This window comes from Pithys albifrons, chromosome 2 (assembly GCF_047495875.1).
Source record: "Pithys albifrons albifrons isolate INPA30051 chromosome 2, PitAlb_v1, whole genome shotgun sequence".
Classification (NCBI taxonomy): domain Eukaryota; kingdom Metazoa; phylum Chordata; class Aves; order Passeriformes; family Thamnophilidae; genus Pithys; species Pithys albifrons.
In genome coordinates, this window is record NC_092459.1 from 93,969,061 (window position 1) to 93,996,039 (window position 26,979).

Below are 26,979 nucleotides of genomic sequence, written 5' to 3' on the forward strand. Positions count from 1 at the left end.
TATGCTAGTTTGCATGGTTAGATTATTTCAGAACTTCAGAATGTTTCATATGAATTGGATCCTTTAAAGACTAAGTGTAGTTTGCCTTTGGTTCCTGTAGTGCTGCACAGCAGTCACACAGACTAATTTAGGGATGCAATTCATTTCTCTATTGCAAGGAAGGTACAGGCTACATTACAAACTGCAGACTCCTTTACTACATGACAGCTAAAGCTGAGCAACTAGTTCACCTTCATTTCTATGAGCATTTATTTTTTTTCATTTTTATTTCAAGAATGCCTGAAAGAAGATTACAGTCTCTCCAACATACCTGTTAACTAAAATTACCCTATAGAATTCCACACAAGGTTTGCTGTTACATGCCTGATGTTCATAGCTATGCTTAGCTGTGACTGGTAAACAAAACTTATGGCATAGGCTGTTCTGGCTGAGTGATCAGCAACAATCAGGTTTCTTGCACAATGCACTTTTTTCCCTTGCAGCATCCCATTTTATCTGGTATATTTTCATCAAGTACTTGAAAAGTTCAGCTAAATATGAAATTAAAAAAAAAAAGCAAAAATAAAAACGTTGTTATTCTACAGATAAGAAAACAGAGTGTACAAAAGTCAAGCAAGAAACCCTGGCCCATCTCCTGCAACATCCTTCAGTAATGTGATGGTTAAATTACACAATGCAGAAGGAGAAAAAAGTCCAACTGATTTAGAATAGTGAAAAACTTAGATAAATACATAATATCTTATCAGAATAGAGAAACCTTCAACAGAAGACTTCATAGCCTGGGGGAGGAAGGGAGACACACATGTGGAAGGAAAGGGATACTTTAGTCCAGAAACAGAAACATAAAAATTGATGCATGTCCAAAATGAAATCTCACAAAATCATAGATCCTACTTCATTTTACTTTCCTTTTCACTTAATATATTCACAAAGAAAATGACAGAGTTCATCAGCTTTTGTGAAATCCAGAGAACTGACTCCAAACTAAAAAAAAAAAAAAAAAGAAAAAAAAACCAGTTGTGGAGGAAAGAGGATCAATAGTTACCATTCCAGGAGAACAATAACAATGAAATACTTTTATTCATCCAGATACCAAGGGATCAACTTCATTTATCTGCAGCTATCACTCTGCAACAGCAGAGATTAGGTTTCCTTAACGCTGATTTCTCAGGCAATCTAGGCTGAGTGCTTTTGAAAGTGAGTGTTATGAGAGAATGCAGAAATTACAGGTAACGATAAGGAGAAAACTGATATCTTTAAAGGACATTTTTTAAAAATTCTCTCTCAACGCTTTTTACCTATACTCAAATACAGCAACCTATATTTTTTACATACATATGTTTTGATCTTTTCTTCTTGCTCTGAACCCAGGTTGGTGGCATTAGGGGACACAAATGGAGAGGTTTTAGTTTATTCTACATTTGCCACCTTAATTTATGAGAGTTCAACACGACAAAAAGTAGTAAATTCTTGACGTGCAGCTTAGACAAGCAGAAGTTGCTAGTATCATACAGCATTGACCTAGCACAGGTGATGCCAGAAGGAATGAGAATTACTTATCCTCCAACTTTTCACCTTTTTAGCTTCTTGTGTGGCACAAAATATTATTGACTTGATTCCCCAGGACACTAAATTCACCTTCTACTATACCTGCAACCCTAGAGAAATAGAGAAAAATTGAACTCAGCATATTTATTACTCCCTCATTTTTCAGTAGGCATTCCTCTTGGGAGAGTTGGGTGTATGTGTTCCAAAAAAAGTAAGATTACCAAGCTGTTTTCTGCTCCTTTTCTAGGCTGCTATGAGTGACAGGTACTGGATTAAGGCACCATGAGAATCTGCCTTATCACAAAAGTGTCTGACAGAATCAAATGAAAAGTATCACCTCCTCAGTGCTCCAGCCACAATTCATTTGCATCTATTGGATTATCCCACTCTTTTGTCTTAGCTTTGCCTCAGAGTTGTTCACATCACTATCAGCTTCTTTTTAATGCCTCCAACCCAAAGCTACCATTCCAAGTTTACACAAATCAGCTCTAATTTTTTTTAAATTGCTTTGACTAAAATAGATAAATATTATTTCAACATGAGATGTTAAGTAAATCCAATTGGAAAATTTTGAGCAAAAGTGGATTATTAGTGGAGGGTGAAAGAGAGGCAGGTAAGACAGACAGTTTAAAAAAATGTTTTCTGAGTCCTAAATGGGATTTCTAACAAAACGAAATGTGTCAAGACAGGAAGAACCCCAAGAATGACCAGGATGCCAATGTTCAAGCAGTTTCCCCTGACCAGAGGAAACAGCGTTGAAGCAATCTGGAGATGAGATGATTGCCCTTCTTATTTGCCTATGTGGAACAGGAAGGACAATAAAATATACCTCTCCAGGCTGTGATAAAGATAACTTGACCGAAGCTTTTTAAAGAATGAGTAGAAGAGGTTATAAAAATGCTCTATGCATCTGTATTTGTGCAGAGTGCATATTATCAGCTCCACAACTTACCCAATATAGCAACGACTTCATCATCCTGAATTACTTCCAGAGACCCTGAAACCACGAAGCAAAGGCTGTCGACGCTCTCTCCAGCGTGGTAGATCAGGTCTCCTGGGGCACAGTGCACTGTCTGGAATTCCATCGCCAGCGCTCGCAGGCATCCATCGCTTGCCAGCCGGAAGGCTGGGTGCTCCTTGAAGACTTTGCGGTTCAAATGCACACAGATATCTGCTCTCATGTCCTTTGGGCATATCTGCAGAACCTGAGAGGGAAAGCAGGCAATCAATTCCTGTGCATGGCTTTTATGTGCCTATTATTGCTGGTTTACTACATGGGATTTAAGAACTACTTTTATCCTCCTTTTAAAATTTCCAATCTCAGTCTGTACATTTATGTTTATATTATTTACACACATAGGCCACAATACTAACTTTGCCTACTTTTTAATACCTGAAGAAAAACACTGTTTTTATCTCAGCAACATGCTACACTGGATATTGAATTACCATAACGCCTCAGATTTTTAAGACAATAAAACTGAGAGCACAGCAGTACAGAAAGTGTTGAAGAAAAGCTTCCTGAAGGATTGTTTCTAAAGGGTAACCTACTTTTTTGATATGTAGATTCCATGAAAAGCCTGCACAAATTATGTGCTCCAAGCCAGAGAATATTGTACTAAAAAGTGTGATCTCTAAGCTCTTTAATGAAAAACCAACCAACCAACAACAAAAAAACCCAAACAAAACAAAACAAAGAGTCGATTAAAGTTTAATTAACTCATAATACTGAGAACTGCAGCCATTCAAATTTACCCCTCAGTGGGACTAACAAGTTTTTTGTTTATGCAAGAAAGGGACTTTAAGGTTTTGATGCTGCATTGGGCAAGATTTGATCTTCCAAATGCAATGTTCCTCACGGCAATGTGTTCTCCTAAGAGAACACAAACTGATGCTTAGCACAGCAGGTGCCGGTGAGGGCCATTTCTAAGGGATTTTAATATAATACGGACAGCTGAGTGGAAAGAATACAAAATTACTACTGCATATACAGATTAAAAGTTTCTGGCAAAACCACTGGAAATACACAACATAAACACGGTTTGAAGATGACAAAAATCCTTGGAGGATAGTCTATGGTGAGGCACATCCAGGATGTATTATTTGAAAAAACATTGAGTAGTCTAAGTCTGCCTCTTTTTTTATTTTCTACATCCAATTAAGGAACACTCTGATTGAGCTCCAGAGTTACTTCCACACATTTTCCTAGATGGTAATAGAGGAGAAGAAAAAGAAGCACTGCCTCGATGCAAATACTCCTGAAAAACATAAAGGTAACACAGGGAACACTTTGGCTATATCTGCGCCTTACAGTGAGGATCTCTGCAAGACCTGAGCAGAGAATCAAACTGATAACTCTGTGCATAGTGCTAGTTCCATGCTCGTACTCCAGAGGCAAATGACGCTGACACCACTATCATTATCTTTGGCCCACCTCCAAGCAGACCTGTTATTACAGATATTAATTCCAAAAATACATATTCTATAGCACCTAAGTGCAGGGCACTCACAGATGATCTTTCTTGGCCACCCCAAAACAAGCAGCATCTGAGCCTCCCAATTCTCAGTTTTGTAGACTCATAGAAATGGGTTGGAGCAGCAAGATTGACATTTAACATAGAACAAAGAAAAGGGTCATAACTGTCTTTTAAATTATCTCATTTACTCTGTCAACAAAAACATTTTGTACTGGCAGATTCTTTCCAAATTTTACTACTGTAGTTAGACACACCCTTTGCAGTTACTTAAATATCACATATAAAAAGGTTGTTGTAATAGAAATCTGAATAGAAAAGAGAATATTTTAAATTATGTTCTTAGCCAAAAACCCCTTGGTTTTCCAGTCTGAGAAGATGTTAACTCATTTTCCATTTCCACTTAAAGAAATTGTCTCTAGACTTCACAAAAAATTAATGAGATTAAAGATATTTGAGAGTTACAGACAAATGGCAGAAGACTTTAATTTGTATGGGAGGTAAGAAATATAATCATGGATTAATTTTAGAAGTTTTCAGTAGCTCTTGGCGAAATTTTTTTATACTGGCATTTTCTAGAGTTACAGGCTTTGCTTTTATCTGATTATTCACTCTTTAACATGTTGGCAGTTAACAGTGAGATGTCAAATTTGTGGCTAACAAAATAGTGAGACCACCAATTCTGTGCTAAGTTCATATTTAAATACCTGCCTCCTCCTCAGGAAGCTGCACTGCATTACACAGTAGCACAACTACCACTGTTCTATCTCATGAACAATACACGTTTTATTCGTTGCTTAACATCCTAGAAGTTAAACACAGGCATCAAACCAAGAGAGCTCAGGTCTGGGAGGTCATGCATTGGCACACCCATTAGTCAGCCTCCTACCTGCTACATTTTCTCACTGAGATGAAAGCTGAGTTCTTGGTTTACCAGTCATCACCAGTGGCAGTTCAGCTATGAACACACCAGCTATTGAGAACAACCAATTGGAGACTTTTTGCCTGTTTATTTAAAGGCTACAGTGAGAATTGTCGTGCTTGGTTTGGTTATTCTGCTGTCTCCAAATGCATTTTTAAAGCATTTCTCTCCTTATCAGGGGAAGTCAACAGTGAACTTCAAAGATAAACTAAAAAAACCCCCATGTTTTACATAGCAAATTTTTTCTTGTTGCATTGTTAAAATGATGACAGGAGCTTGTAATGTGGGGTGAATGAAAGCAGCAGCACTCACTACACTATGTATCCTCAGATGTTGTCTCTCCCTTCACCAAAACGTACCAACCTCAAATCCATAGTTCCACACAGCTCCTAACTAGTGCCATCCAGCACTAAAATATCATTTCTTTCTGAAAGCTTGTATGACAGACAGTGCTTACAGAATCACAGTCTGGGATCTAAAAATAGCACAGATGCCGAAAATATTTAGGAAAGCAAACAGGACCTTGTGTACCCCTTGGTCTCCAGAGAGCCCAGTGCTAAGCCACATCTGTTCTTCTCCTTCATAACAACACTTTAACAGCTATATAGAAATGACACTATTTGCTCTTTAACTGCATCATCTACAGTTTAGAATACTAAATTAAGCTGCCAACCAGAAGGCTGGTGACCAGAGCATTGGTATGATTTCCTGAATGATCCACCCCACAAATCATATCTCTTTACAAACAGAAGAAATACAGCATCTATCTCATAAAAGCTGGCAACTAATACGAAGGAGGCAAGTAGTTGCTTTTGTACGTTTGTTCTGGTTAAAGGCTGTTAGTTATTTTAAGACACGATGGGAAGTTACTTGTAAATTCAATGAATTAAAATGATAACATTTGTCTCTCATAAGGTAGATTTCAAACAATACATTATTAAATACTTCCAGCTTTCATTAATATCTCAAACCTGCACACAGAATATTATGTTCATATTCTACAAAGACAAAGAAAATATTTACTTTGTTTTCACATCCACAGAGCTGCAAACAACCTCACAACAGAAATAATACCAAAAATATCATTTGGAGAAATCGTGAGGTTGTGTTACAATTTGGAACTTGTTATTTAGTTATCATCCTTATTTACTGAAAACTAAGCCTTCTCCTTCATCATTTTTATATAACTTCATGCCATATCACTAGCAAAGCACACATACTTTTACCACTAGTGTATGTTGGTATGATAGAATGGCTGCAATACTGTATTTGAAAGTTTAAAATTAAGGGAAGCTACTACTTAGAACTATTTAAAGAATATTTGTCTTCTTTACTAAGACAGTACCTCCTGTTTATTTTAATGGAATACTTTCAGGATGTGACTTCTTTCCTGGCGTTTAATTTACTTACCTTTTCAGTATCTATTCCTCTGGACATTGACCAGGTGGAAACGATGTAATCCATCACACGCTCACTCAGTCCTTTAGGGACTTGGTAGAGCTTTAGAAAGTCCCGGACACTGTTCAGCATTTCATGATATCTGTTTGTATTAGCATACATTTGCTGAAATATGGTTGTCACATTACCAAAAATGGTGGCATACAGAAGGGCTGTGAAAAAGAACCATAGAGATAATACATAATTAGTTGTGATGATCAGCCTGTGTTCCACTGTGTGTTATGACTGGAAATGCCAGGCCCATGAAAATGAATTCAATATCAGTGCTTTGTTAGGAAGGCCTGATGAGCACATGCATTTTAGAGGTCACCTTCAGCACTACAAATTGAGGACCACAACCTGGTTTTGTGAGGGCAAGTCCTACCTCATGGAGTTCCTGAAACATAACTATTTGTCTTTGTCCATCAAACAACTTAGTAGTACCCAAAACCTTAAGAAATCAAAAGAGAAGAGACAAGAATTTTAAGACAAATAGCTTAGAATCATAGAATTATAAATTGGGTTGGAAAAGACCTCCGAGATCATCAAGTCCAACCCTTGGTCCAACTCCAGTTCATTTACTAGATCATGGAATTCAGTGCCACGTCCAATCTCAGGTTAAAAACCTTCAGGGATGGGGAATCCACCGCCTCTCTGGGCAGCCCATTCCAATGCCTGATTATTCTCTCTGCAAAGAATTTTTTTCTAATATCCAACTTAAATTTCCCCTGGCAGAGATTGAGCCCGTGCCCCCTTGTCCTATTGCTGACTGCCTGGGAGAAGAGACCAAACCCCATCTGGCTAGAACTTCCCTTCAGGTAGTTATAGACAGTGATGAGGTCATCTCTGAGCCTCCTCTTCTCCAGGCTAAACAACCCCAGCTCCCTCAGCCTCTCCCCACAGGGCTTATGCTCCAGTCCCTTCACCACCTTTGTTGCTCTTCTCTGGACCTGCTCCAGCACCTCAATATCCTTTCTGAACTGAGGGGCCCAGATCTGAACACAATGCTCAAGGTGTGGCCTCACCAATGCAGAGTACAGGGGAAGGATCACTGCCTTCTGGCCACGCTATTTTTGATACAAGACAGGATCCCATTGGCCTTCTTGGCCACCTGGGCACACTGTTGACTCATGTTGAGCTTCCTGTCAATTAGTACTCCAAGGTCCCTTTCTGCCTGGCTGCTCTCCAGCCACCCTGTGCCCAGCCTGTAGCGCTGCATGGGGTTGTTGTGGCCAAAGTGCAGGACCCGGCACTTGGCCGTGTTGAACTTCATCCCATTGGAATCAGCCCATCTCTCAAGTCTATCCAGATCCCTCTGCAGAGCCCTCCTGCCTTCCAGCAGGTCGACACTCCCTCCCAACTTGGTGTCATCAGCAAATTTGCTGATGATGGACTCAATCCCCTCATCTAAATCATCAATAAAGATGTTAAACAGGACTGGACCCAACACAGACCCCTGGGGAACACCACTGGTGACTGGCCGCCAGCTGGATGCAGCTCCATTCACCAGCACTCTCTGGGCCCGACCCTCCAGCCAGCTCTTAATCCAGGAGAGGGTACACTTGTCCAAGCAATGGGCTACCAGCTTTTCCAGCAATATATTATGGGAGACAGTGTCAAAGGCCTTGCTGAAGTCTAGATAGACCACATCCACAGACTTGCCCTTATCCACCGGGTGGGTCAGCTGATTGTACAAAGAGATCAGGTTGGTCAGACAGGACCTGCCCCTCCTAAACCCATGCTGGCTGGGTCTAATCACTTGTCCATCCTGAAGGTGCTGTGTGATTGCACTCAGGAGGATCTGTTCCATAACCCCTGACAGCAAATATTTTAAATTTTCATCTCTGGTTTATAGCGCCTGTGCTGAAATGCCATCAGTGACAGATTTCCAAGCTTTAAGTGCATTATCACAGTAGTAAGCTGAGTCATCATTACCCACCTCAGTGTGACAGTAGCAATGCATCAAAGCAGAAGATGGAATATGTAATAAATAGCTACCATGGGTCAGTAACTTACAGATGCAGGTTTAATAATATATAAAATTTCACATTATGTTTTATATTCTTCAGGCAAAAGAACAGCAAGGCCTGAGGCAAGAGCTAGAGCCCTCAGAGGCAGACCACTGCACAGCCCTTCTGACTTCACTCAACACAACTATGAAACCAACTGGTTCACTGAGATGGGTTTGAGAATAAACATTAGTGGGGGAAAAAGGCAGTGTTTCCAACTGAGAAGAGAAGCAAATGAAAACACACAGGATTTGAGAAGATCCGCCTGCTGAAGCCCAAGACAGAACAGCAGGTTGGTGGCAGCCTCAGTGATCACATTTTGATAGCTTGCAGAGGCTGGGGATCTTCCAGCTAATCCATCCCTGAAGGGAAGGGACAGACAGGAAGCCTCAGTGGTAGCTTTCCTATGTTGTGAATCGGGTTAGTGACTTGTGTCAGGCTGGGTGCAGAGGCAGAGGAACAGTCAGACTGCAGATGTGACAATAACCACCAGTAAGTGCTCTGGACTGCTGAATAAGTTCTTCCTCTTTATCATTTCCTGTGACCCCAAACAGGCACCAGATTATCAGTATCATATCTTTACCACTCAAAATAAAAATAAATAAATGAGAAACCATATTTACCAAAAAAGGGGAGTTTTTTGCCTTATCTAAACACCCATTTTTGTGGTTTATATCCTCCCTCCCCACCTATTAAAAAAAAAATCTTCATGCCATTACCTCCTTTGAGAATGCAGTTATTTATTCAGGTCAGTGTTATAGGCAGATATTCTTAAGCCAACTAAGATGTTTTAGGATCCTAAGACCAACAAAACCCCTTTGATATTGTGCAAAAGAAACATACAGGACACTCTCTCCCCTCATCTTTGAGATGTGCAATTTAAATTTACATTTGCTTAAGGCCTTTACACTGCTGATTCTCTACTGAATTCCTTCTTGATGCTGCATGACTTCTTTTCTTTTTGTAAGTGTTTAGAAAGAACAGCTCTCTCCTGTTCCAACTACCACTCTGTACAAATGGGTATAAAAATATACAGAAAAATGTGCAGACTCAGTTTAAAGAAAAATGGAGAATATGAATAGGGATACAGTGACCAGAAACAGATATATCTCTGTTTAACCTTAACATGTGCCTGAGCAGAACCATACTGGGAAGACTGATGCAATGAGTGGTGAAGAATGATAAAATGCTTTAAAAACCAGATTCACCATAATAGCTCCCTAGTTCAGGAGTGTTTTGTACTAGAACAGCATTACATTTCCCTAAGTCCTGGTTTGCTCTCTGTTATGCAGATGCAAACACAACTCTACAGGACACTGCAGTGCACAAGGCATCCACAAATATTGTCCTTCTGCCAGCCAGAACAGCACTGAAATAGGGGACGGGTTAGGAAGAGGGTCACAAGCAGATTTTTATCTGTAGGTTTCTGGGCAATCATACCTATGTCCATACAACTCTCTCTTGCTCTCTAGCAAACAACAAGACCTGGGGGTTTGGTACCTTGGCATGCTCTATGCCAGCAAGGGCAAAATGGGGTCCCCACTCTCTCCTGTTACAGTCCAGCTACATGAAGTCTAAAGGAAAAACAGAAATTTGGTTCTCCATTTTGATTATTATGAGGCAAGCAATTACCACTGCAAATTGCAGCTTCAGTATGACAATTATCTTGGCAAGAAAAATTATTCCTGCCTAGATTAATTTTTCACTTTTAAAAAAATTCCCAAACTTGCAATCCTTAATTTATCATTAGCTAACCATTTTATTACTACTAAGGACACATTAAAGCAGCCTAATATTGGGTAGATACATTAGCATATTAAACATTAAACTCTTCTGCATAGAAATAGCTGGCTGTGTGCCTTTCCTTCTTTTCAAAGGAATAATGAAATGAACCCACTGCAGCAGACTGCAGCCCCAGAATGATTTCAGAAACACACACTGTACTACAAGAAAGTTGGGCTATTTATGACAGAGCAAAATCCCCAACATGTTTTCTCTGTGAATGTTAAGATCCTTCAGAAAAGATAGAGCCCCCCTCCCTGACATTAATATTCTTTTCTGACAATATAAAAAGAAAAACACATTGTCCCAACAATGTGTCTACCCACTTACAATGTAGTCTTTGTTGCTCCATTTAAGCCAGTGTTTAAACAATGTCAAAGATAAAAGCATAATAATTTCAATAGCAAATTAGTCACACAAGTGAATCGGGAAGGTCAGACATAGGTTGGAAAGGTCATCAAATCATCTGCTACTTTTAATGATGTAACAAATAAGAATAGAGACATAAATACAAGTCAGCGTAGGTCTCAACAACCACAGTAAAAGATCTGAGATCTGATTTTAGAATTATAGGAGGAAGAATTTCTATCTGTAAGAATGAGAGTTTTACAATTACCCCAATTACAGATTTAAGTGCTGCATGTGGTTCCTGAGATGAATCATCAGATTGATGATGATTTGTTCAAAATGCACTCATCCAAAGCCCTCACATACAAAATGTGCACATAAGAACTACACAGCAACAAGTGAGGCCAACATAAACTAATGAATAACCTCTTACATCTTGCCCCAAAGACTTGCAGCACTTTCTGAAGTTGAACAGCCTTCATTTTCACTTTTTGGAAAGCTGATCCAGAAAGTCTGTCTGTCTGCAAATAAGTTCTACTTAACTAAAAAAACCCAAAACATACCCTTTTACATGCTGTGCTAACCCAAACACTATTCAAAGAACAAGAACCAGGATTTACAAATAGCAAATGATTTAAACATATAATTGTACTTCTGGTTCACCAACAAGTTCTTAGGTTACAAAAAATTATTAAGTTCATAGATGGTGGTGAGAAACCACAGCCCTAAAAACCTGTTGCACTGTATTACTTCTTACTGAATATGAAACACAACCATAAATTAACCGAAAAAATTGCATGTCTCAAAGACGTTTTTCAAATAGCACATTGTCAGGTCACACAAAATTAACACTGATCAGATAAAAAGAAAAGCAGGAATTTATAATTGTATGGATCGTATCATAATTATATGAGAAAACTTCATTATTTTAAAATGTGCAATTAAAACAATGTAAGAGCTTATAATTGGTTGAGATTAGAGGTCTTGATTAGTGGTAATTATGTCTACTTATGGGTAGAGAGCATGCAGTTAAAAGGAAAAAGCTGAACTGCTAATTACAGTCTGAAAGCAAATACCAAACTGAAAAGGTATCTATCAATGAACTGTTTACAGAATTAGTTTTGATAGAATTGTTATTTGTAGCCTTGCTACTTGAAATCAAAGCATCTAAAGCAAGATATACCTATTGAGTATCTAACCTTCTAGAATCAGTACAGAATTTAAATAGGCTGCCCTGTTTTCTATCCAGACAGAAGCAGAATTCTTAGGAAGCTTTGTGTACTCTACCTTTTGTTTTTTACTAATACAATGTATAGAGTTAGAATTTCATTTAGCTAATAAAGAATAAGCATAAACAAGTTACCCCTAAACTAACAGGTCGATTAATATTAACCCTTCATGAATTTTCACAATGGATTTGCATAACATTTTCACGTGGTAGAAAACAAATTACAATTGCTACTATCATCTTAGCATGTATGTCAATTTTTGAATTTGCCAACTTGGGAAAAAGACATTTTTTGCAAGAAAGTGAATTCCCGAGCAACTCTCCCCCATGCTGTCCCAGCAACTGTTAGATCCTGCTCTTCCCACACTCTCTATTCTCCTGGATTAAAACAATAAATACACTGCTCCACCTCCTTCTTCTATTCCACCAGTTTGTCATTTGCACCTCAGAAGCAAGGCAGTAGCAATGGCAAAGATCAAAGAACTGGCACACTGCTATCAATTGAGCAAGTCTGCAAATCAATTCAATGGACAAAGCAAAGCAGAAAGCCTGAATAGGCCATGAGGGACACACACATCAAGCTACATGGCAGAATCACTTGACTTCTAGGATGAAAGATGAGAGACCACAGGCAAATTTTATTGAAGTCTTAGTCAAATCCTACTGCTAATCTCCTCACTTTTATCATCACATTTGCTAAAATCAACCTGCTGACAACAAAACTGGGACAGAGAAGGACTATGCTGCGCTTCAGCAACAATGCAAATGTCTCCCCTTCAAAAGGACTAGGACACCAGTGAGGACACAGTTAACTCAGGGTAAACAACAGAGCATCAGACACATAATATTTTTTGTTTTCTTATCACAAGAAAACCCAAGAAGAGAAATGAAATGAAAGTCAGCAACATAAACAAGGGAACAGCTGCTCCAAGAAGCCACTGAAGCAACTACGAAGGTCTAGAGTAGTAGAAACATCTGTGCACCTTAAAATAGCCTGTCTGAAAAGGAAGAGTTAAGAACAGCTATGGAACAAACACCAAAACCAGCTCCCACTTCTTCCCTCCTTACACCCCTTCCTAGCTCTACAAAATAAAAGCACAGACTGCTACTGCAGCAGCACAGACACCTCCTGTTATCAACTTGCAATTTTGCCAGTTTGAGCCTTAAAATGGAAGAAGAGAAGAAAGTGTTGGTAAACCAACAAATCCTCCAAAGATGCTGAACTCCAGCCTCCCTTAGGATGCTTCAGAACTGAAGGGGTTTTATTTTGATTCAATCTGGTAGCACCCACACAGCTGGTACCAGCACTAACAGGTGTTTTGGCTCACAAGAATTTCACAAGCCCAAGCAGCACAACAGGTTTTTCTTTTGCCTTCAGCATGTTTGGGCAGATAAAAACAGCATGCGAAAACACACACACCAAAAATGATCAGAGGAGCGATCAGAGCCAAAGTAAATAAAAGCTAAAAGAACAAACTTCAGCATCAGCCCTGCAAGAAAGCTCTCCAACACAAACAGCTCTCTCTAAACTGAAGTGAAGGGCCAACACCACTCTGCTCTCTGTGAAAGGCTGTATCTTGGATCCGAGACCCTGTTTATGAAAAGAGAGGTTGAAAAGCACCCTGCCAGTCCATACTAAGACAGGGTGGTGGCAATTACCTCCAGGACCAAGGGTCCTACCTCTGCACAACAGTACCTGACTAAATTAACACAATCGCACTAATTAACACTGTAAAATTTGGATTTTGAAAAATTAAGATGTGTTCAAACAAGTAAAATGGCAAGAATCCTGATTCACAAATCTCATGATTCATTTGACAGCTAGTTTAATACTGTATTTACACTGAAGGTGCTAAGGTCATCCAGAAGGGAATCTAATGGCAGCTATAGACTCCACTGCAGCCAATATGCTTGCAGAAAAGCAGATTACTAATGTAATCAGATGCACAGTAAGTCAAAATTAACCTGTAAGGGCTTAGATGTGCTCTTGGTTTTGAACCTAAGGAGTAAGAATCTGGTCATATAATACATTTCTGCTGTAAAGGGAGGCCAACAGAAGAAACACAAACATGACACTGAGAGGAATTAAAGAGTATCCTGGATATAGAGAGACATCAAGCTGACAGACTTTGAAATCCCTAACCACAAGCTTCTCTCACTTTCAGGAAAATATGGCTGCATGCTCTTGCTCTATAAACAAACAGCACTTGCAGATCAATGAGTTAATCTGACTCGTCTTAATTAAATTGCCTGAAGTCATTAATTTTTCTGCAAGGCCCTATATTTCCTCTGACTGGTTAGTCCCAATGAGGTAAAAGCATATTACATCCAAAAGTGCATCATAAACCAGATAGGAAGGTGTATGTTCTGCCTTAGCTTGCAGGTAAATTGTTAAAACTGACAGAAAGCTATGACTAACTGCAAACACAGTAATACCTAGTAATTAACTGAAATTAGGGCCTGAGCCTTTGATACCAAAAAGACATTAAAAGAACTGTTACTTTAATTAATGAGTCCACAGAAATCTCCTTGCAGAATCAAATTTTATTTCAGTCAAAATACAAAACTGTGGGTCAGCAAGATCAACAGGCAAAAAGATTTGAAAGGTGAAACACCAGCATGATAACTCAGAGGTAAGATCTAGAGAAAAAGGAAGATAATTCCACAGAAACAGCACTTCCCAGCGACCTCTCAATGTTTTATCCCTCACAAGATGTGTTTATCTCTGAAAAGACAGAATGTCAAGAAAATGTACTGATTTTTACAACTAGTTAGAACAAGTACAATTCCTGTAAAAAACAGAGTATTTATCACAACATCTTCAGGACAGTCATGAGGGCTTAGTCTTGAGCAAGGCTTCATGTTTGCTGAAGTACACATGCTTAAAACATAGAGCATCATCAAGATCTTGCTCCACATGTGTACTACTATGTGTACCACAATGTGAAGCCTTGCTCTAGACTGAGCCAATTTGATTACCAAGAGAAAAGTAAGTGTACAAATAGGTAACAGCCACAAAAACCATCTATTCCAAATGTACCAGTCCAGACTTACCAGTGGGATACTTTAATCAACATGGGGTGACTTCAGTCCAATGTGTTCACTAGCAGGTTTTACCATTATGAGAATTAATAAAATGCTGAATCCAATTTATTCCTCTGCAATTTGCAAGAAAGGACACTCTTCTACTGTTTTGTAGAATTTTATGGACAATAAAATTTAAATTGTCTAGAAAATTGAAATAGATTTCCATTTCATTTCCCAGCACTAATGAACAGATCACCATTTAAATGACAACTGAGCCATTTAAGGGTATAATTTTTCTTCTACAGTTTATACAGGGTAATGTATGGCATTTTCAATTACTTGGTTAAAATTAAATCTCCAGATAATGCTTCTAGATTTTTACTCATTTGCACCAATATGAAGGCTTTTGCTTTGAAAGCTCTTTCTTATCCACCTTCGACTTATCTAAAATGGTTTCCCTTGATTAGAAGCCAACTCTTCTCTTTTTAAAATCTGTTACTGAAGTAGAGCTACATAGACAAAACCCCCCAAACAAACCACAACTAGGAAAAGTTCTCCTTTCATGTGAAACTGCTTACCCAGATAGTTTTTATGGTTCCTCTGTTCACCATATTTCCTCTGTGACTTGGATGATCTCTTCTACAAGGCCTTGCAGGATGGAAATCTATGAAGACTCAAGGAGATCATCTCTTATCCATACTTTCTGACCCTTTCTCTATAATGCTGCCACATGTTCTGCCAGGCTTTATACTTCTGGCTCAGGCCTGTTCTGTTGGCAAATACTGAGCCTGATTTTCCAGTAACCTACCTGTGGCCTTTGAGAGTCCAGAACTGGATCTGAATTTTGCACACCAAAGCCATGATGCAGCACTTGGGTGTATGGAATTCTGGACCAAACCTGTCCCCATCACTGTTGCAAGACAAGAGTTTGATGGCTAAAGTCACTTGGAATGCCTAAGCAACATTCTTCCATCTGATTCCTTCTAGTCATTGCTTCAACCTCATTTAATTAAGGTATCTCACATCTGAGTGCAGCCTTTAGAGTAATTCTTTGTTGTAAATGATAGTTGGATTCAGGTAGCTTCCCTCTACTCCCACCAGAGCACCCATGTGGGAAAGAAGTTGATAGCTGGATTGTTGAGTACATTCAGATCTGAATCCATTAGTGAGAGCACAAGGAGGAAGGACCCAAGGCCTCCCTTAAGACTGCTGTGATCTAACTTCTCATTAGGTTTAAAAACTCCACTCAGCTATGCACATAAACGTGGGCTTTGAACTACTCCACAGGTCTGATCACGTATGCCTGTGATGAAAGTTAGGGAGACAGTTAGGAGAAATACCAAGACAATAGATTTCTCTTCGACCACTGACTTCCATCCAATGACTTGCAAAAGCTTTTGCTATCTATGTAGCAAGTACAGCAGGGTCTTTTATAGGCTTTGTCTTCCCTGAGAACAAAAGAAATGGTAAAATTTTAATGCCTATAAATTACCCAAATATAAAAGCAGAGTGGGATGGATGTACTATCATTTCATTGTGAAGTGAACCAGAGGTGGGTGGTAGAGTGCTGGCCTCATCCAGCCAGCTGATGTAAAAATTGCATAACCCTAGTCTCAGATCCCAGAGAGAAGCAACTTCTCTGGATTAACTGTATTGTCCCCAAACCAAAAAAACTAAACAAAATCCTGAAAATAACAGTAAGTGTTTAACCAAAATCCTGTCTTTTGTAGCTCACCTGGTTTACGCTCACCAGCACCCTTCAAGGTGATTTTGCCCCAAGCTGTCACACTGTGAAACCACCAGTGACCTAAGTGCTTGTGGAGCACCAAGGAGCTGTCACATCTCTTCAGCTGACAGACCAGCCAGCAGGAGTTAAGAGTACTGTTGCATCTGACAGGATGAATGGATACGGGACACAAAGAAAACAATTAATTCTCAGTTCAGATCAAGTTTACTGTGGAATTAAGCCCCTAAAGCTATTACATTTAACTGGATTGTGCTGTACCTGTCTGCTTTGCTTCTCTGCAGCTCAGCCTGAAGCTTCTGATGCAATAACCTTACTTAGTAAGTCAGACTCCTGGGGTGTTGCTACTTCAATACCACATCAAGACTGCAAGGTGCTCTTCAGCTGACACTGACCTGCCAATCCCATCTGGCACACAAACAACTTTTACTTCTGGGTGCAATGAGTACAAAAAGGTTATGTGACTATATTCCAGGAAGAGTTTTCAAACACTTCACAAACAAACATAAAGACAAACTGGTCTTAAACCTTCCCTTTTCTGGTATCATTAAACTGTTACAAACATTTAATGGTGCCCATAACACAAATAAGAATAATGAAGTTTTGAATTATGTTGAGTAAACCAACGAGGTCAGAGATAAAGATGACATTTACAGATGAAGACTAATTTGAAGTGGTTAAAGAATAATTGTCACAGGAATGACTAGGTCTGAGTCATGCTCCTCCCACACACTACTCACAGGTGCACTTGCAGACCAAAATCAGTATGTGCAGGAATGTGAAATGGGAATAGCTCATAGACAGTAGGTTCTCTAGGGGGGCTGCTTTACTGGTGAGTGCAGTGACAGGGTAGTGAAGACACATACGGCTTATCAAAAAATAACTGGAACAACAGTTTGTATTTTTAATGACAAACCCTGTATGGCTGCATGGGAGAAGAATATTTTCCTTCCTCGGGAGTGATGAAAAGGGTTACAGCCTAACTTTCTGAAATGGGTATTCATTACTGTTCCTATGGCTCCAGTCTTGAAGATGCTTCTCCTCCAGGCTGAGTCTGTTTTTTTATTAAAACTCAGCAGGACTAAAAACAGCAGTAAACATGCATACAGCTGGGAGTTTCACACCTCACTTCTAAAAAGGATTTATCATTATATTCATGGGTAGATGTTATTGCATAAGACATACTGCTAAATTCTTTTTGAAGTAAACATTACATGGAAATCATCTGACACCTAAAAAATGTCAGGTAGCTGCATTTTGTGCTTTGGTGAGTTCGTTAGCAAGTCACCACAAAATGCAAATATATTGGCATAAATATAAACATATACAGTCCAAAGTAATGACGCAGTAATATCCCACTGAGACCTTTTAAGTGCAGTGCCTACAACCAGTGTGGCACACAGAGATGGCATTTGCAGATGGTAATAAACTGACATTGGCCAAGAGAAAGTAGAGAGGACTCTCAAAGATAATGAAATACCTCTGTTAGTAATTTGCAGCTACAGACTTCATCCAATACTTAAGCACACAAAGCTTTTCCTTGCTTAGGGACAAATTATTTTGGGAAGACTTGAACTATGCTCCCCTGCAATCAGTGTACAACTGGGATACAACAGGCTTATGTTTCAAGTATCAGTGCAAGAGTAGAGACATGAACTCATTTTCCTGTAGAGTTCCTTCACCTCAAAGTGACTGGGTAGTTTGAGAGAAAGGAGACAAAAAGAGCTGCTTGGCTCATTCCCTGGCAGGCTTTGTTTGCTGCTCCTTCAGCTATCAGCAGGTGACTCAGAGGGGAGTTGGAGGCGGGGCTTGCTCGTTAGCAGGAGAGTGAGAAGGCTTTAAAAACATCTCTAGGGACCGCAAGCGACCTGGAGCACGGCGAACAGGAGTGGGCAAACAGGGGCGTGGCACGGCAGTGAGGGCGTGGCACGGCAGTGAGGGCGTGGCACGGCAGTGAGGGCGTGGCACGGCAGTTTGCACGGCAGTTTGCACAGGCAGGGCGAACAGGCAGGGCAGAAGCCTAGGTATTTCTGCAGCCTTTTTTTTTTTTTTCTCTCCTCTGTTCATTTGTTTCTTTGTCTCTTTCTACCTTTCCCCACAGCTTAAGGCAGTCATGCCTCCCAGAAAAATGAAAGCTGTTGCTCCTGTTACCAGTAGAGGGGTGTCAATACAGACAGAACCCTCTAAAAAGGATGCAGCCACTCAGGCCTCTGGCTGCATAGACTGTCTGAGCCTGGACCTACTACCAGAGGACAGTATGAGAAGCACCTGCATACGATATGAGCAGGTGAACGATTTGCTGGGTCTGGTGGCAGAGCTAAAGGAAGAGGTCGATAGGCTCAGAAACATAAGGGAGAGTGAAAGGGAAATTGACTGGTGGAGTCACACCCTTTCCACTCCTAAGGAAGCCCAGCAGGAGGTGGTGAAGCCCAGCCCCTCCTGCCATCAGGCAGACAGAACAAACCATAGGGTTGGGGATGAATGGAAACAGGTGCCTGGTCGTAGAGGCAAAAACACTCCCTCTCGACCCCTTTCACCTGCCAGGGTGCCCTTAAAAAACAGGTATATGGCCCTGGACTCGGGCAGTCTGTTGGAGGACAGTCAGGAGGAGGATCTATCTACAAAATCTTCTGGTTACCCCCAGCCTACCAGACGGGTTACAATTACAGGTAAGAGGAAAAAGAGAAGGGTTGTTGTAATCGGTGACTCCCTTCTGAGGGGAACTGAGGGCCCTATATGACGGCCAGACCAGTCCCACAGGGAAGTTTGCTGCCTTCCTGGGGCCAGGGTGAGGGATATTACCAAAAGACTTCCTAAACTTATCCAACCCTCAGACTATTACCCACTGTTGGTTGTCCAGGTTGGAAGTGATGACATTAATAAAAGGAGTACCAGAGTAATTAAAAAAGATTTCAAGGCACTGACCCGATCTCTTCAGGGGACAGGAGCACAGGTAGTAATTGCCTCAGTTCCTGTGCTAGCTGGGATGAATGAGGAGAGGTTTAGGAAAGCCCAGCTTACCAATAGGTCGCTTAGGGGATGGTGCTATCATCAAAATTTTGGGTTTTTTGATCATGGCGCAAACTCCGTGTTGCCCAGTCTCATCAAAGCAGATGGGCTCCATTTATCTAGGAAGGGCAAAAGAACTGTAGCCCATAAGTTGGCAGGGTTAGTTAGGAGGGCTTTAAACTAGGTTTGAAGGGGGAAGGGACGGCAACTGGGCTCTCCAGAGATAGGCCTAAGGGCATAGAGCCCGAGTTGAGAATGAAATCAATGGCCCAGCTGAAGTGCATGTACACCAATGCACGCAGTATGGGAAACAAACAAGAGGAGCTGGAAGCCATAGTGCAGCAGGAAAACTATGACATAGTTGCTGTCACAGAAACGTGGTGGGATGAATCACATGACTGGAGTGCTGCTATGGGGGGCTACAAGCTCTTCAGAAAAGACAGGCAGGGAAGGAGAGGTGGAGGGGTGGCTTTATATGTTAGAGAGTCTCTTGACTCTGTTGAAGTTGAGGTCAGCAGTGACAAGGTTGAGTGCCTGTGGGCCAGAATCAGGGGCAAGGCCAACAAGGCTGACACCCTTGTGGGTGTCTGTTACAGACCGCCCAACCAGGATGATGAAGGGGATGAATTATTCTACAAGCAGCTGGCAGATGTCTCAAAATCTCCAGCCCTTGTTCTTGTGGGTGACTTTAACCTGCCAGATATCTGCTGGGAGCTTCATACTGCAGAGAAGAGGCAGTCAAGGAGGTTCCTGGAGTGTACAGAGGACAATTTCCTTCATCAACTGGTAAATGAGCCTACCAGGGGGAAGGCCCTGCTAGACCTACTGTTTACAAACAGAGAGGGGCTGGTAGATGATGTAGTGGTTGGAGGGCGCTTGGGGCATAGTGACCATGAAATAATAGAATTTTCAGTCCTCAGGGATGTAAGGAGAGCCACCATTAAAACCTCTACCTTGGACTTTCGGAGAGCAGATTTTGGCCTATTCAAAGAACTGATTCAGAGCATACCCTGGGAAACAACCCTTAAAGGTAAGGGGGTCCAGGAGGGATGGACATGTTTTAAGAGAGAGATTTTGAATGCACAGCAACAGGCCGTCCCAGTGTGCCGAAAGGCCAGCCGGAGGGGAAGACGGCCAGCTTGGTTAAATAGGGAGATTCTGCAAGAAATCAGGGATAAAAAGAAAGTTTACAGACTATGGAAAAAAGGGCTGGCTACTTACGAAGAATTTACAGATAGAGCTAGGTCATGCAGGAAAAAAATTAGGGAAAGAAAAGTGGAATTTGAAGTAAATTTGGCTATTTCAGTTAGGGATAACAAAAAGTCCTTTTATAAATACGTTAATAACAAAAGGAGGGGCAAGGAAAACCTCCATTCTCTGTCGGACTTGGAGGGAAATATAGTTAAGGAAGATGAGGAGAAGGCTGAGGTACTTAACACCTACTTTGCCTCAGTTTTCACCAGTAAGACAGGTGGCCCTCAAGACAACTGGCCTCTGGAGCTGGTGGACAGGGAGAGGGAGCTGAATACCCCTCCTGTATTCCAGGAGGAAATAGTGACCAACTTACTGAGCCAGCTGGATCCTAACAAGTCTATGGGACCAGATGGGATCCATCCCAGGGTGATGAAGGAGCTGGCAGAAGAGCTTGCCAAACCGCTCTCCATCATCTTCCAACAGTCCTGGCTCTCTGGGGAGGTCCCAGATGATTGGAGGTTGGCCAATGTCACCCCAATCTACAAAAAGGGCTGCAAGCAGGACCCTGGCAACTACAGGCCTGTCAGCCTGACCTCCGTGCCTGGCAGGGTTATGGAGCAGTTCATCCTGAGTGCAATCACACAGCACCTTCAGGGTGGACAAGGGATTAGACCCAGCCAGCATGGGTTTAGGAGGGGCAGGTCCTGTCTGACCAACCTGATCTCTTTCTACGATCAGGTGACCCTCCTGGTGGATGAGGGGAAGGCTGTGGATGTGGTCTATCTGGACTTCAGCAAGGCCTTTGATACTGTCTCCCATAATATACTCCTAAAAAAGCTGGCAGCCCATGGCCTGGACAAGTGTACCCTCTCCTGGATTAAGAGCTGGCTGGAGGGTCGGGCCCAGAGAGTGCTGGTGAATGGAGCTGCATCCAGCTGGCGGCCAGTCACCAGTGGTGTTCCCCAGGGGTCTGTGTTGGGTCCAGTCCTGTTTAACATCTTTATTGATGATTTAGATGAGGGGATTGAGTCCATCATCAGCAAATTTGCTGATGACACCAAGTTGGGAGGGAGTGTCGACCTGCTGGAAGGCAGGAGGGCTCTGCAGAGGGATCTGGATAGACTTGAGAGATGGGCTGATTCCAATGGGATGAAGTTCAACAAGGCCAAGTGCCGGGTCCTGCACTTTGGCCACAACAACCCCATGCAGCGCTACAGGCTGGGCACAGAGTGGCTGGAGAGCAGCCAGGCAGAAAGGGACCTTGGAGTACTAATTGACAGGAAGCTCAACATGAGTCAACAGTGTGCCCAGGTGGCCAAGAAGGCCAATGGGATCCTGTCTTGTATCAAAAATAGCGTGGCCAGCAGGACCAGGGAAGTGATCCTTCCCCTGTACTCTGCATTGATGAGGCCACACCTTGAGCATTGTGTTCAGTTCTGGGCCCCTCAGTTCAGAAAGGATATTGAGGTGCTGGAGCGGGTCCAGAGAAGAGGAACAAGGCTGGTGAAGGGACTGGAGCACAAGTCCTATGGGGAGAGGCTGAGGGAGCTGGGCTTGTTTAGCCTGGAGAAGAGGAGGCTCAGAGGTGACCTCATCACTGTCTATAACTACCTGAAGGGAAGTTATAGCCAGGTGGGGTTTGGTCTCTTCTCCTAGGCACTCAGCAATAGAACAAGGGGGCACGGGCTTAAGCTCTGCCAGGGGAAATTTAAGTTGGATATCAGAAAAAAATTTTTTACAGAGAGAGTAATCAGGCATTGGAATGGGCTGCCCAGAGAGGTGGTGGATTCACCATCCCTAGAGATTTTTAAACACAGATTGGATGTGGCGCTGGGTGCCATGATCTGGTAAATGAACTAGAGTTGGACCAAGGGTTGGACTCGATGATCTTGGAGGTCTTTTCCAACCCAATCGATTCTATGATTCTATGATTATTATTAGACCTGTTCCAGTCTCCACAAATACAGCAGGGGTACGATCCCAGCTTTTCCACATCCTTGGAGTCTTTTAACCATGAATGCAAGAGGCAATATCTCTGGCCATAAACACAGACTTCTCCGCTCTTATCTCTCCACAGAGTGATGCGTTTTTTGGCAGGCTTGCTCAGGGAAGCTTTACTTGACCAGCCACAGTAGGTTGAGAACACCTGCTGTCCTGGCACTCCCAAAGATCCTAGGAAAAAGGTAATTTCTAAGATTGATTAAAATGATTTCAAATGTGTGTACATCAACAATATCTTTGGAATCACAGGGACATAAGGTGGTTGTGGTAATTGGCAAAAGTAGCCAAAATCTCAGTTTAAGTAAGACTTAGCACATCATTAGGAGTCAAATCTCAGAGTAAACTGTTCATCAATGTGACTCAGGGCACATAAGATGAGAATAATGGCTCCTCCTGAACTTAAATCCTGATCTTTGAATTCTAAAATAAAAAATTACCCCAGATCCCTGCACTCTGCTAACACGACACTGATCTAGCTTAATCCTGCAGCAGTCGCAAAGCAGTCACTATGTAAGAAATCCCTGAAAATTCTTGTAGACCAGGTGTAACTTCCACAATATCAGAGAACTTTCAGAAGAGTTTTTGCAGCTAGCAAAAATCTTTTCCTTGTTTAAGGAAAAGAACTTGTCTTCTGTAACTCTCTGCCATGTACAGGATCACCTAAGCAGCATCTTAAATCCTCCAGATCTTAAATTCTTCCTTTCCACTGAGGGAGGCAACAAGATCTTACAGCTCATTGGAGACACACAATAAGACTCAGGCAAACAATTGTGGTAAATATACTCCATGTAATTTTACAGGCATTGAAGTTGTCAAAGGATGAAGAAGTGAAAATGCAAGAACTTATTTTAGCACTTAAATTGTGGTAATAACCTGCATGCTCATTTTTTGAAAGCTATGTGAGGTGAAGAACCATTTGTAAGCTGTGTGTGCTACCATGAATATTCATTAACTGGTCTTAGGCACAACACAAGGCTAGAATGCTTTTAAATAGCTTGAATTTTTGGTATTGTCTAGCGACTACTGGCTGACAGATATTAATGATTCTTGACAGAATGCTTATCCTTGATCTGTTGCTGTAATCAATCAGCACAAGAGGAGCAGGCTATTAAAATATTTTTCTGTCAAGCTCACTTGACATGCTTTGAATGGTACACAGCATCAATGTTGGTTTGGGGGTTTTTAGGTTTTTAGTTTGTTGTGGGGTGGTTTTTTGTTTGTTGGTTTTGCATTGTTGGTTTCATGGGTTTTTTGATGTCTCTGTTGTTGTCGGATTTGGTTTTTAATAAGAAAATCTACCTCTGAACTACTCAGCTGGATTTTCTGGATCAGTGTCTCTTAGCTGTCCTTAGATATCACTCCTGATGTTGAGCATTCAGGATCTAGTCACTACAGTTTTGGCTCCCTGACAAATGCCCCTCTGTCTTCCTTCTCTCCTGCCTTTCTCCATCTGCACATGCACACACACTCTTCTTTAAAACCATTTCTCCCTGTCAAATTCTTGTCATCTACCTGGCCCAAAATTACTCTTCAAGCTTCCTTCCAGAAGTTCTACCCTCCAGTTTTCTCTTATTTCTTCCAATTTTCTATTCAAAACCCTGTCTTCCTCCAGCCTTTCAGAAACCTGTCATGGGAGCAGTGATTTAGCAGTCTCTCTGCATCTCAGAGCCTGCAAAATTTAAATCAACAGCTTAGAAAACCCATCAAAGAGGCTGCCAGACCTTCTTGGCCTCAATAGAGAAGCCTAATGACTAGGCGGGAAATCAAAGTTAAATTAGATGGTCAAGAGAATAGAGAATCTTCATAGCATGGAAGAGGGGAAGAAGTGGAGAGACAGTGATAGAAGCCTAAATATGTAAGAGCAGGGTGGAAGAGTAGAAAACAAATGCAGGTGAGATTAGGAATGCAGAACACAAAGCATCAGTCAATAACTGAACTGGTGAAAAGAAATACAGAGAGGGCTTAAATGTCCCATTTTCTGTCTAGGCTTGCCTTTACTGATGTCAATACTCTTGAAGTTAAAAAGACACACTTGAGTAGTACTGCAGAGGGAGGGAATAGCTACACAGTTATATGGTATGTACAGATCACAGTAAAAGGCATTCTGTACTAATCAGAGGTAAAGAATTAGTGTCAAGATAGGCAAAGCAGAAATCAAGAGCAGTTTGCATAACGCCATGCAGGAGAGTGTGTGACAGAGCTGGGAACTCAGCACAAACTTGCCAGCTCAGGTCCTCTCCCCCATGCACTCCATTCTGCACTGTACGTGCAGGATTTTTTAGCACTGATGAGATAAGGAGCAGGGTATTTTCACATTTTGCTTTGCCCTTTGTCTGTCAGCTTATTTCTTTTGCAGGCCATAATATCTGCTTGCTGTGCCCAGAACCTTCTTCAGATTCTAGACGTCAACAAGCACCAATTTTCTCTGAATGTTTGTCAATCAGATCCCAGGAGAAAAGTGTAACACTGTCTCTGGGCGAATGTACACTACTCCAGTTAAAAGGATACTGTGCCAAAAGCCTGCTTACTGAAGAAATTCTTTGAGTTAGGACCATGTTGATTAAGATCAATAAGTGAAATGCAGCAGTGGAAGGTTTACATGCATCCCTAAAAGCTTTGTTTGAAGAGTGTGCCAGCATTGTAACTGTGAAGCAAGACACTTCAGACTGAGCAAGTCAGACCAGGAGAAGACAGTGCCAGTAATAACAAATACCAAGGTGACAATGCTGTCTTTGCTAGAGGCTAACCAAAATAAATTGATCAATTTTTATAACTTAAAGCAAATACTCTATGATCTTTATTTGCTTTTCTCCATTATTTCAATGCTGAAAGCTTAGTCAATAGAACAAAGTCAAGGGGACTAGACAGCAAATACAGAGAGATTATTGCAGACAGCACTAAAGAGAACAAAAACATTGAGTCCAAACAGTATCTTTCATACAAAGCCTAAGTAAACAGGTTGTCACAAGCAAGGTGTGAAAGAGAGGAACAAAGTTCTTTGTGCTAATCTGCAGACTGACAGGAAAGAGCTTCAAGACACAAATCTTTTCACAGCATTTTCACTTGCCCAAGTTCTCCTCATCACTATGCTATCAGAAGCAGCATCCATCCATCTAGAGACCACTGCTCTGAATTTGGGAGGAGAGGACATAGAAGTTCTTCTGAGCATGCTGCCAACATTTTGAATCTTGAATCACTTCCTCCCCAGCTGTGTAAGATCTATCCTATTTGACATTCATTTTCTATCACTAACAAGGCAGAGATGTTAAATACTGAGCAATTCTAAAGGCTACATCATTTCATACCTCATATTAGTGTGGTCTGAGACGGGCACAGAAAAGAGGGAAATTGCTTAGAAAACCATTTTTGACTGGAATCCCTATGAGGATACTCAAAATTGAATATTCAGGACTGTGTTTTCATATTCCTAATCCAAATGCAAGCAGGAGAAAACACAGATGCATACCACAGAAAAAGTAGAAAATTCTTAAGGGAAATGTTTTCATAATTCATCCGAAAATTAAGAATATGTTTGCGCTTCCAGATGATGACCACTGTGATCTGAAAGTTTCTGGTGACTAATGGCCTGTCCTGACTCCCTCTACTGGCTCTTGCATACAGTCTCCTCTTCCTCAGCCGTAAAAAAGGGGCAATGAGCCTTAGTATTTCCAACAGCAGTGTCGTAGTGGGAAAGTGTTGTCACAGCACTTTCATTAAAACATATAAATATTTTGTTAAGTGTTAAAAAAATACTTTAGAATCTTTGAGTATTCACTATCAGGGTTTTTTTCCTTCCTCTGTTATACTGCCCTTGTACTTATTGTCTGGTACACTTAGACTTCCAGCAAGACTAATGTTGGAACAGAGTTAAACTGTAAGGAACATAAAACCTTTACTTGCCTTAATCCATGGTTTCACAGTTCATGAAAAAGGACAATTGCTAATAAAATAAAATAAAAAAAAAACAAACAAAAAACCACCACAACAAAACCCCCACACTTGATGAACATTACAGTAAAAGTGAAAGCACAAAGAGAGCTCTAAATACTAGAAGTTGCAAGCTGGAAGTGTGGGAGCTCATTAAAAAGCACTGCACAAGAATGCTCAAGGCAAATGTCATTCAGACTTTTTCTACTCTGAAGTTATTTAATCATCAGAGCAATCACAAGGGATAAAGCAATGTATAAAGGAATTGGCTTCTATAGGTTTGCTGCTGTTCAGTCTTCTGGAAAGGTATTCATTGTAAAAGTGCTATC

General features: G+C 41.1%; 1 protein-coding gene across 3 annotated transcripts in view; it reads right to left on the reverse strand.

Moving 5' to 3' along the window:
• KCNH1 (potassium voltage-gated channel subfamily H member 1) overlaps nt 1–26,979 on the reverse strand; it is a 198,190-nt gene that overhangs the window by 89,993 nt on the left and 81,218 nt on the right. For all 3 annotated transcript variants that reach the window (XR_011699751.1, XM_071577874.1, XM_071577887.1), the window contains exons 8-9: nt 6,355–6,554; nt 2,501–2,753 (exon numbers count right to left, since the gene is read on the reverse strand). Coding sequence is in view for 2 of the 3 variants with exons in the window: in XM_071577874.1 (XP_071433975.1) it covers nt 2,501–2,753; nt 6,355–6,554 (453 nt within the window). In the remaining variant the exon portion in view is untranslated. The remainder of the gene's footprint in view (nt 1–2,500; nt 2,754–6,354; nt 6,555–26,979) is intronic.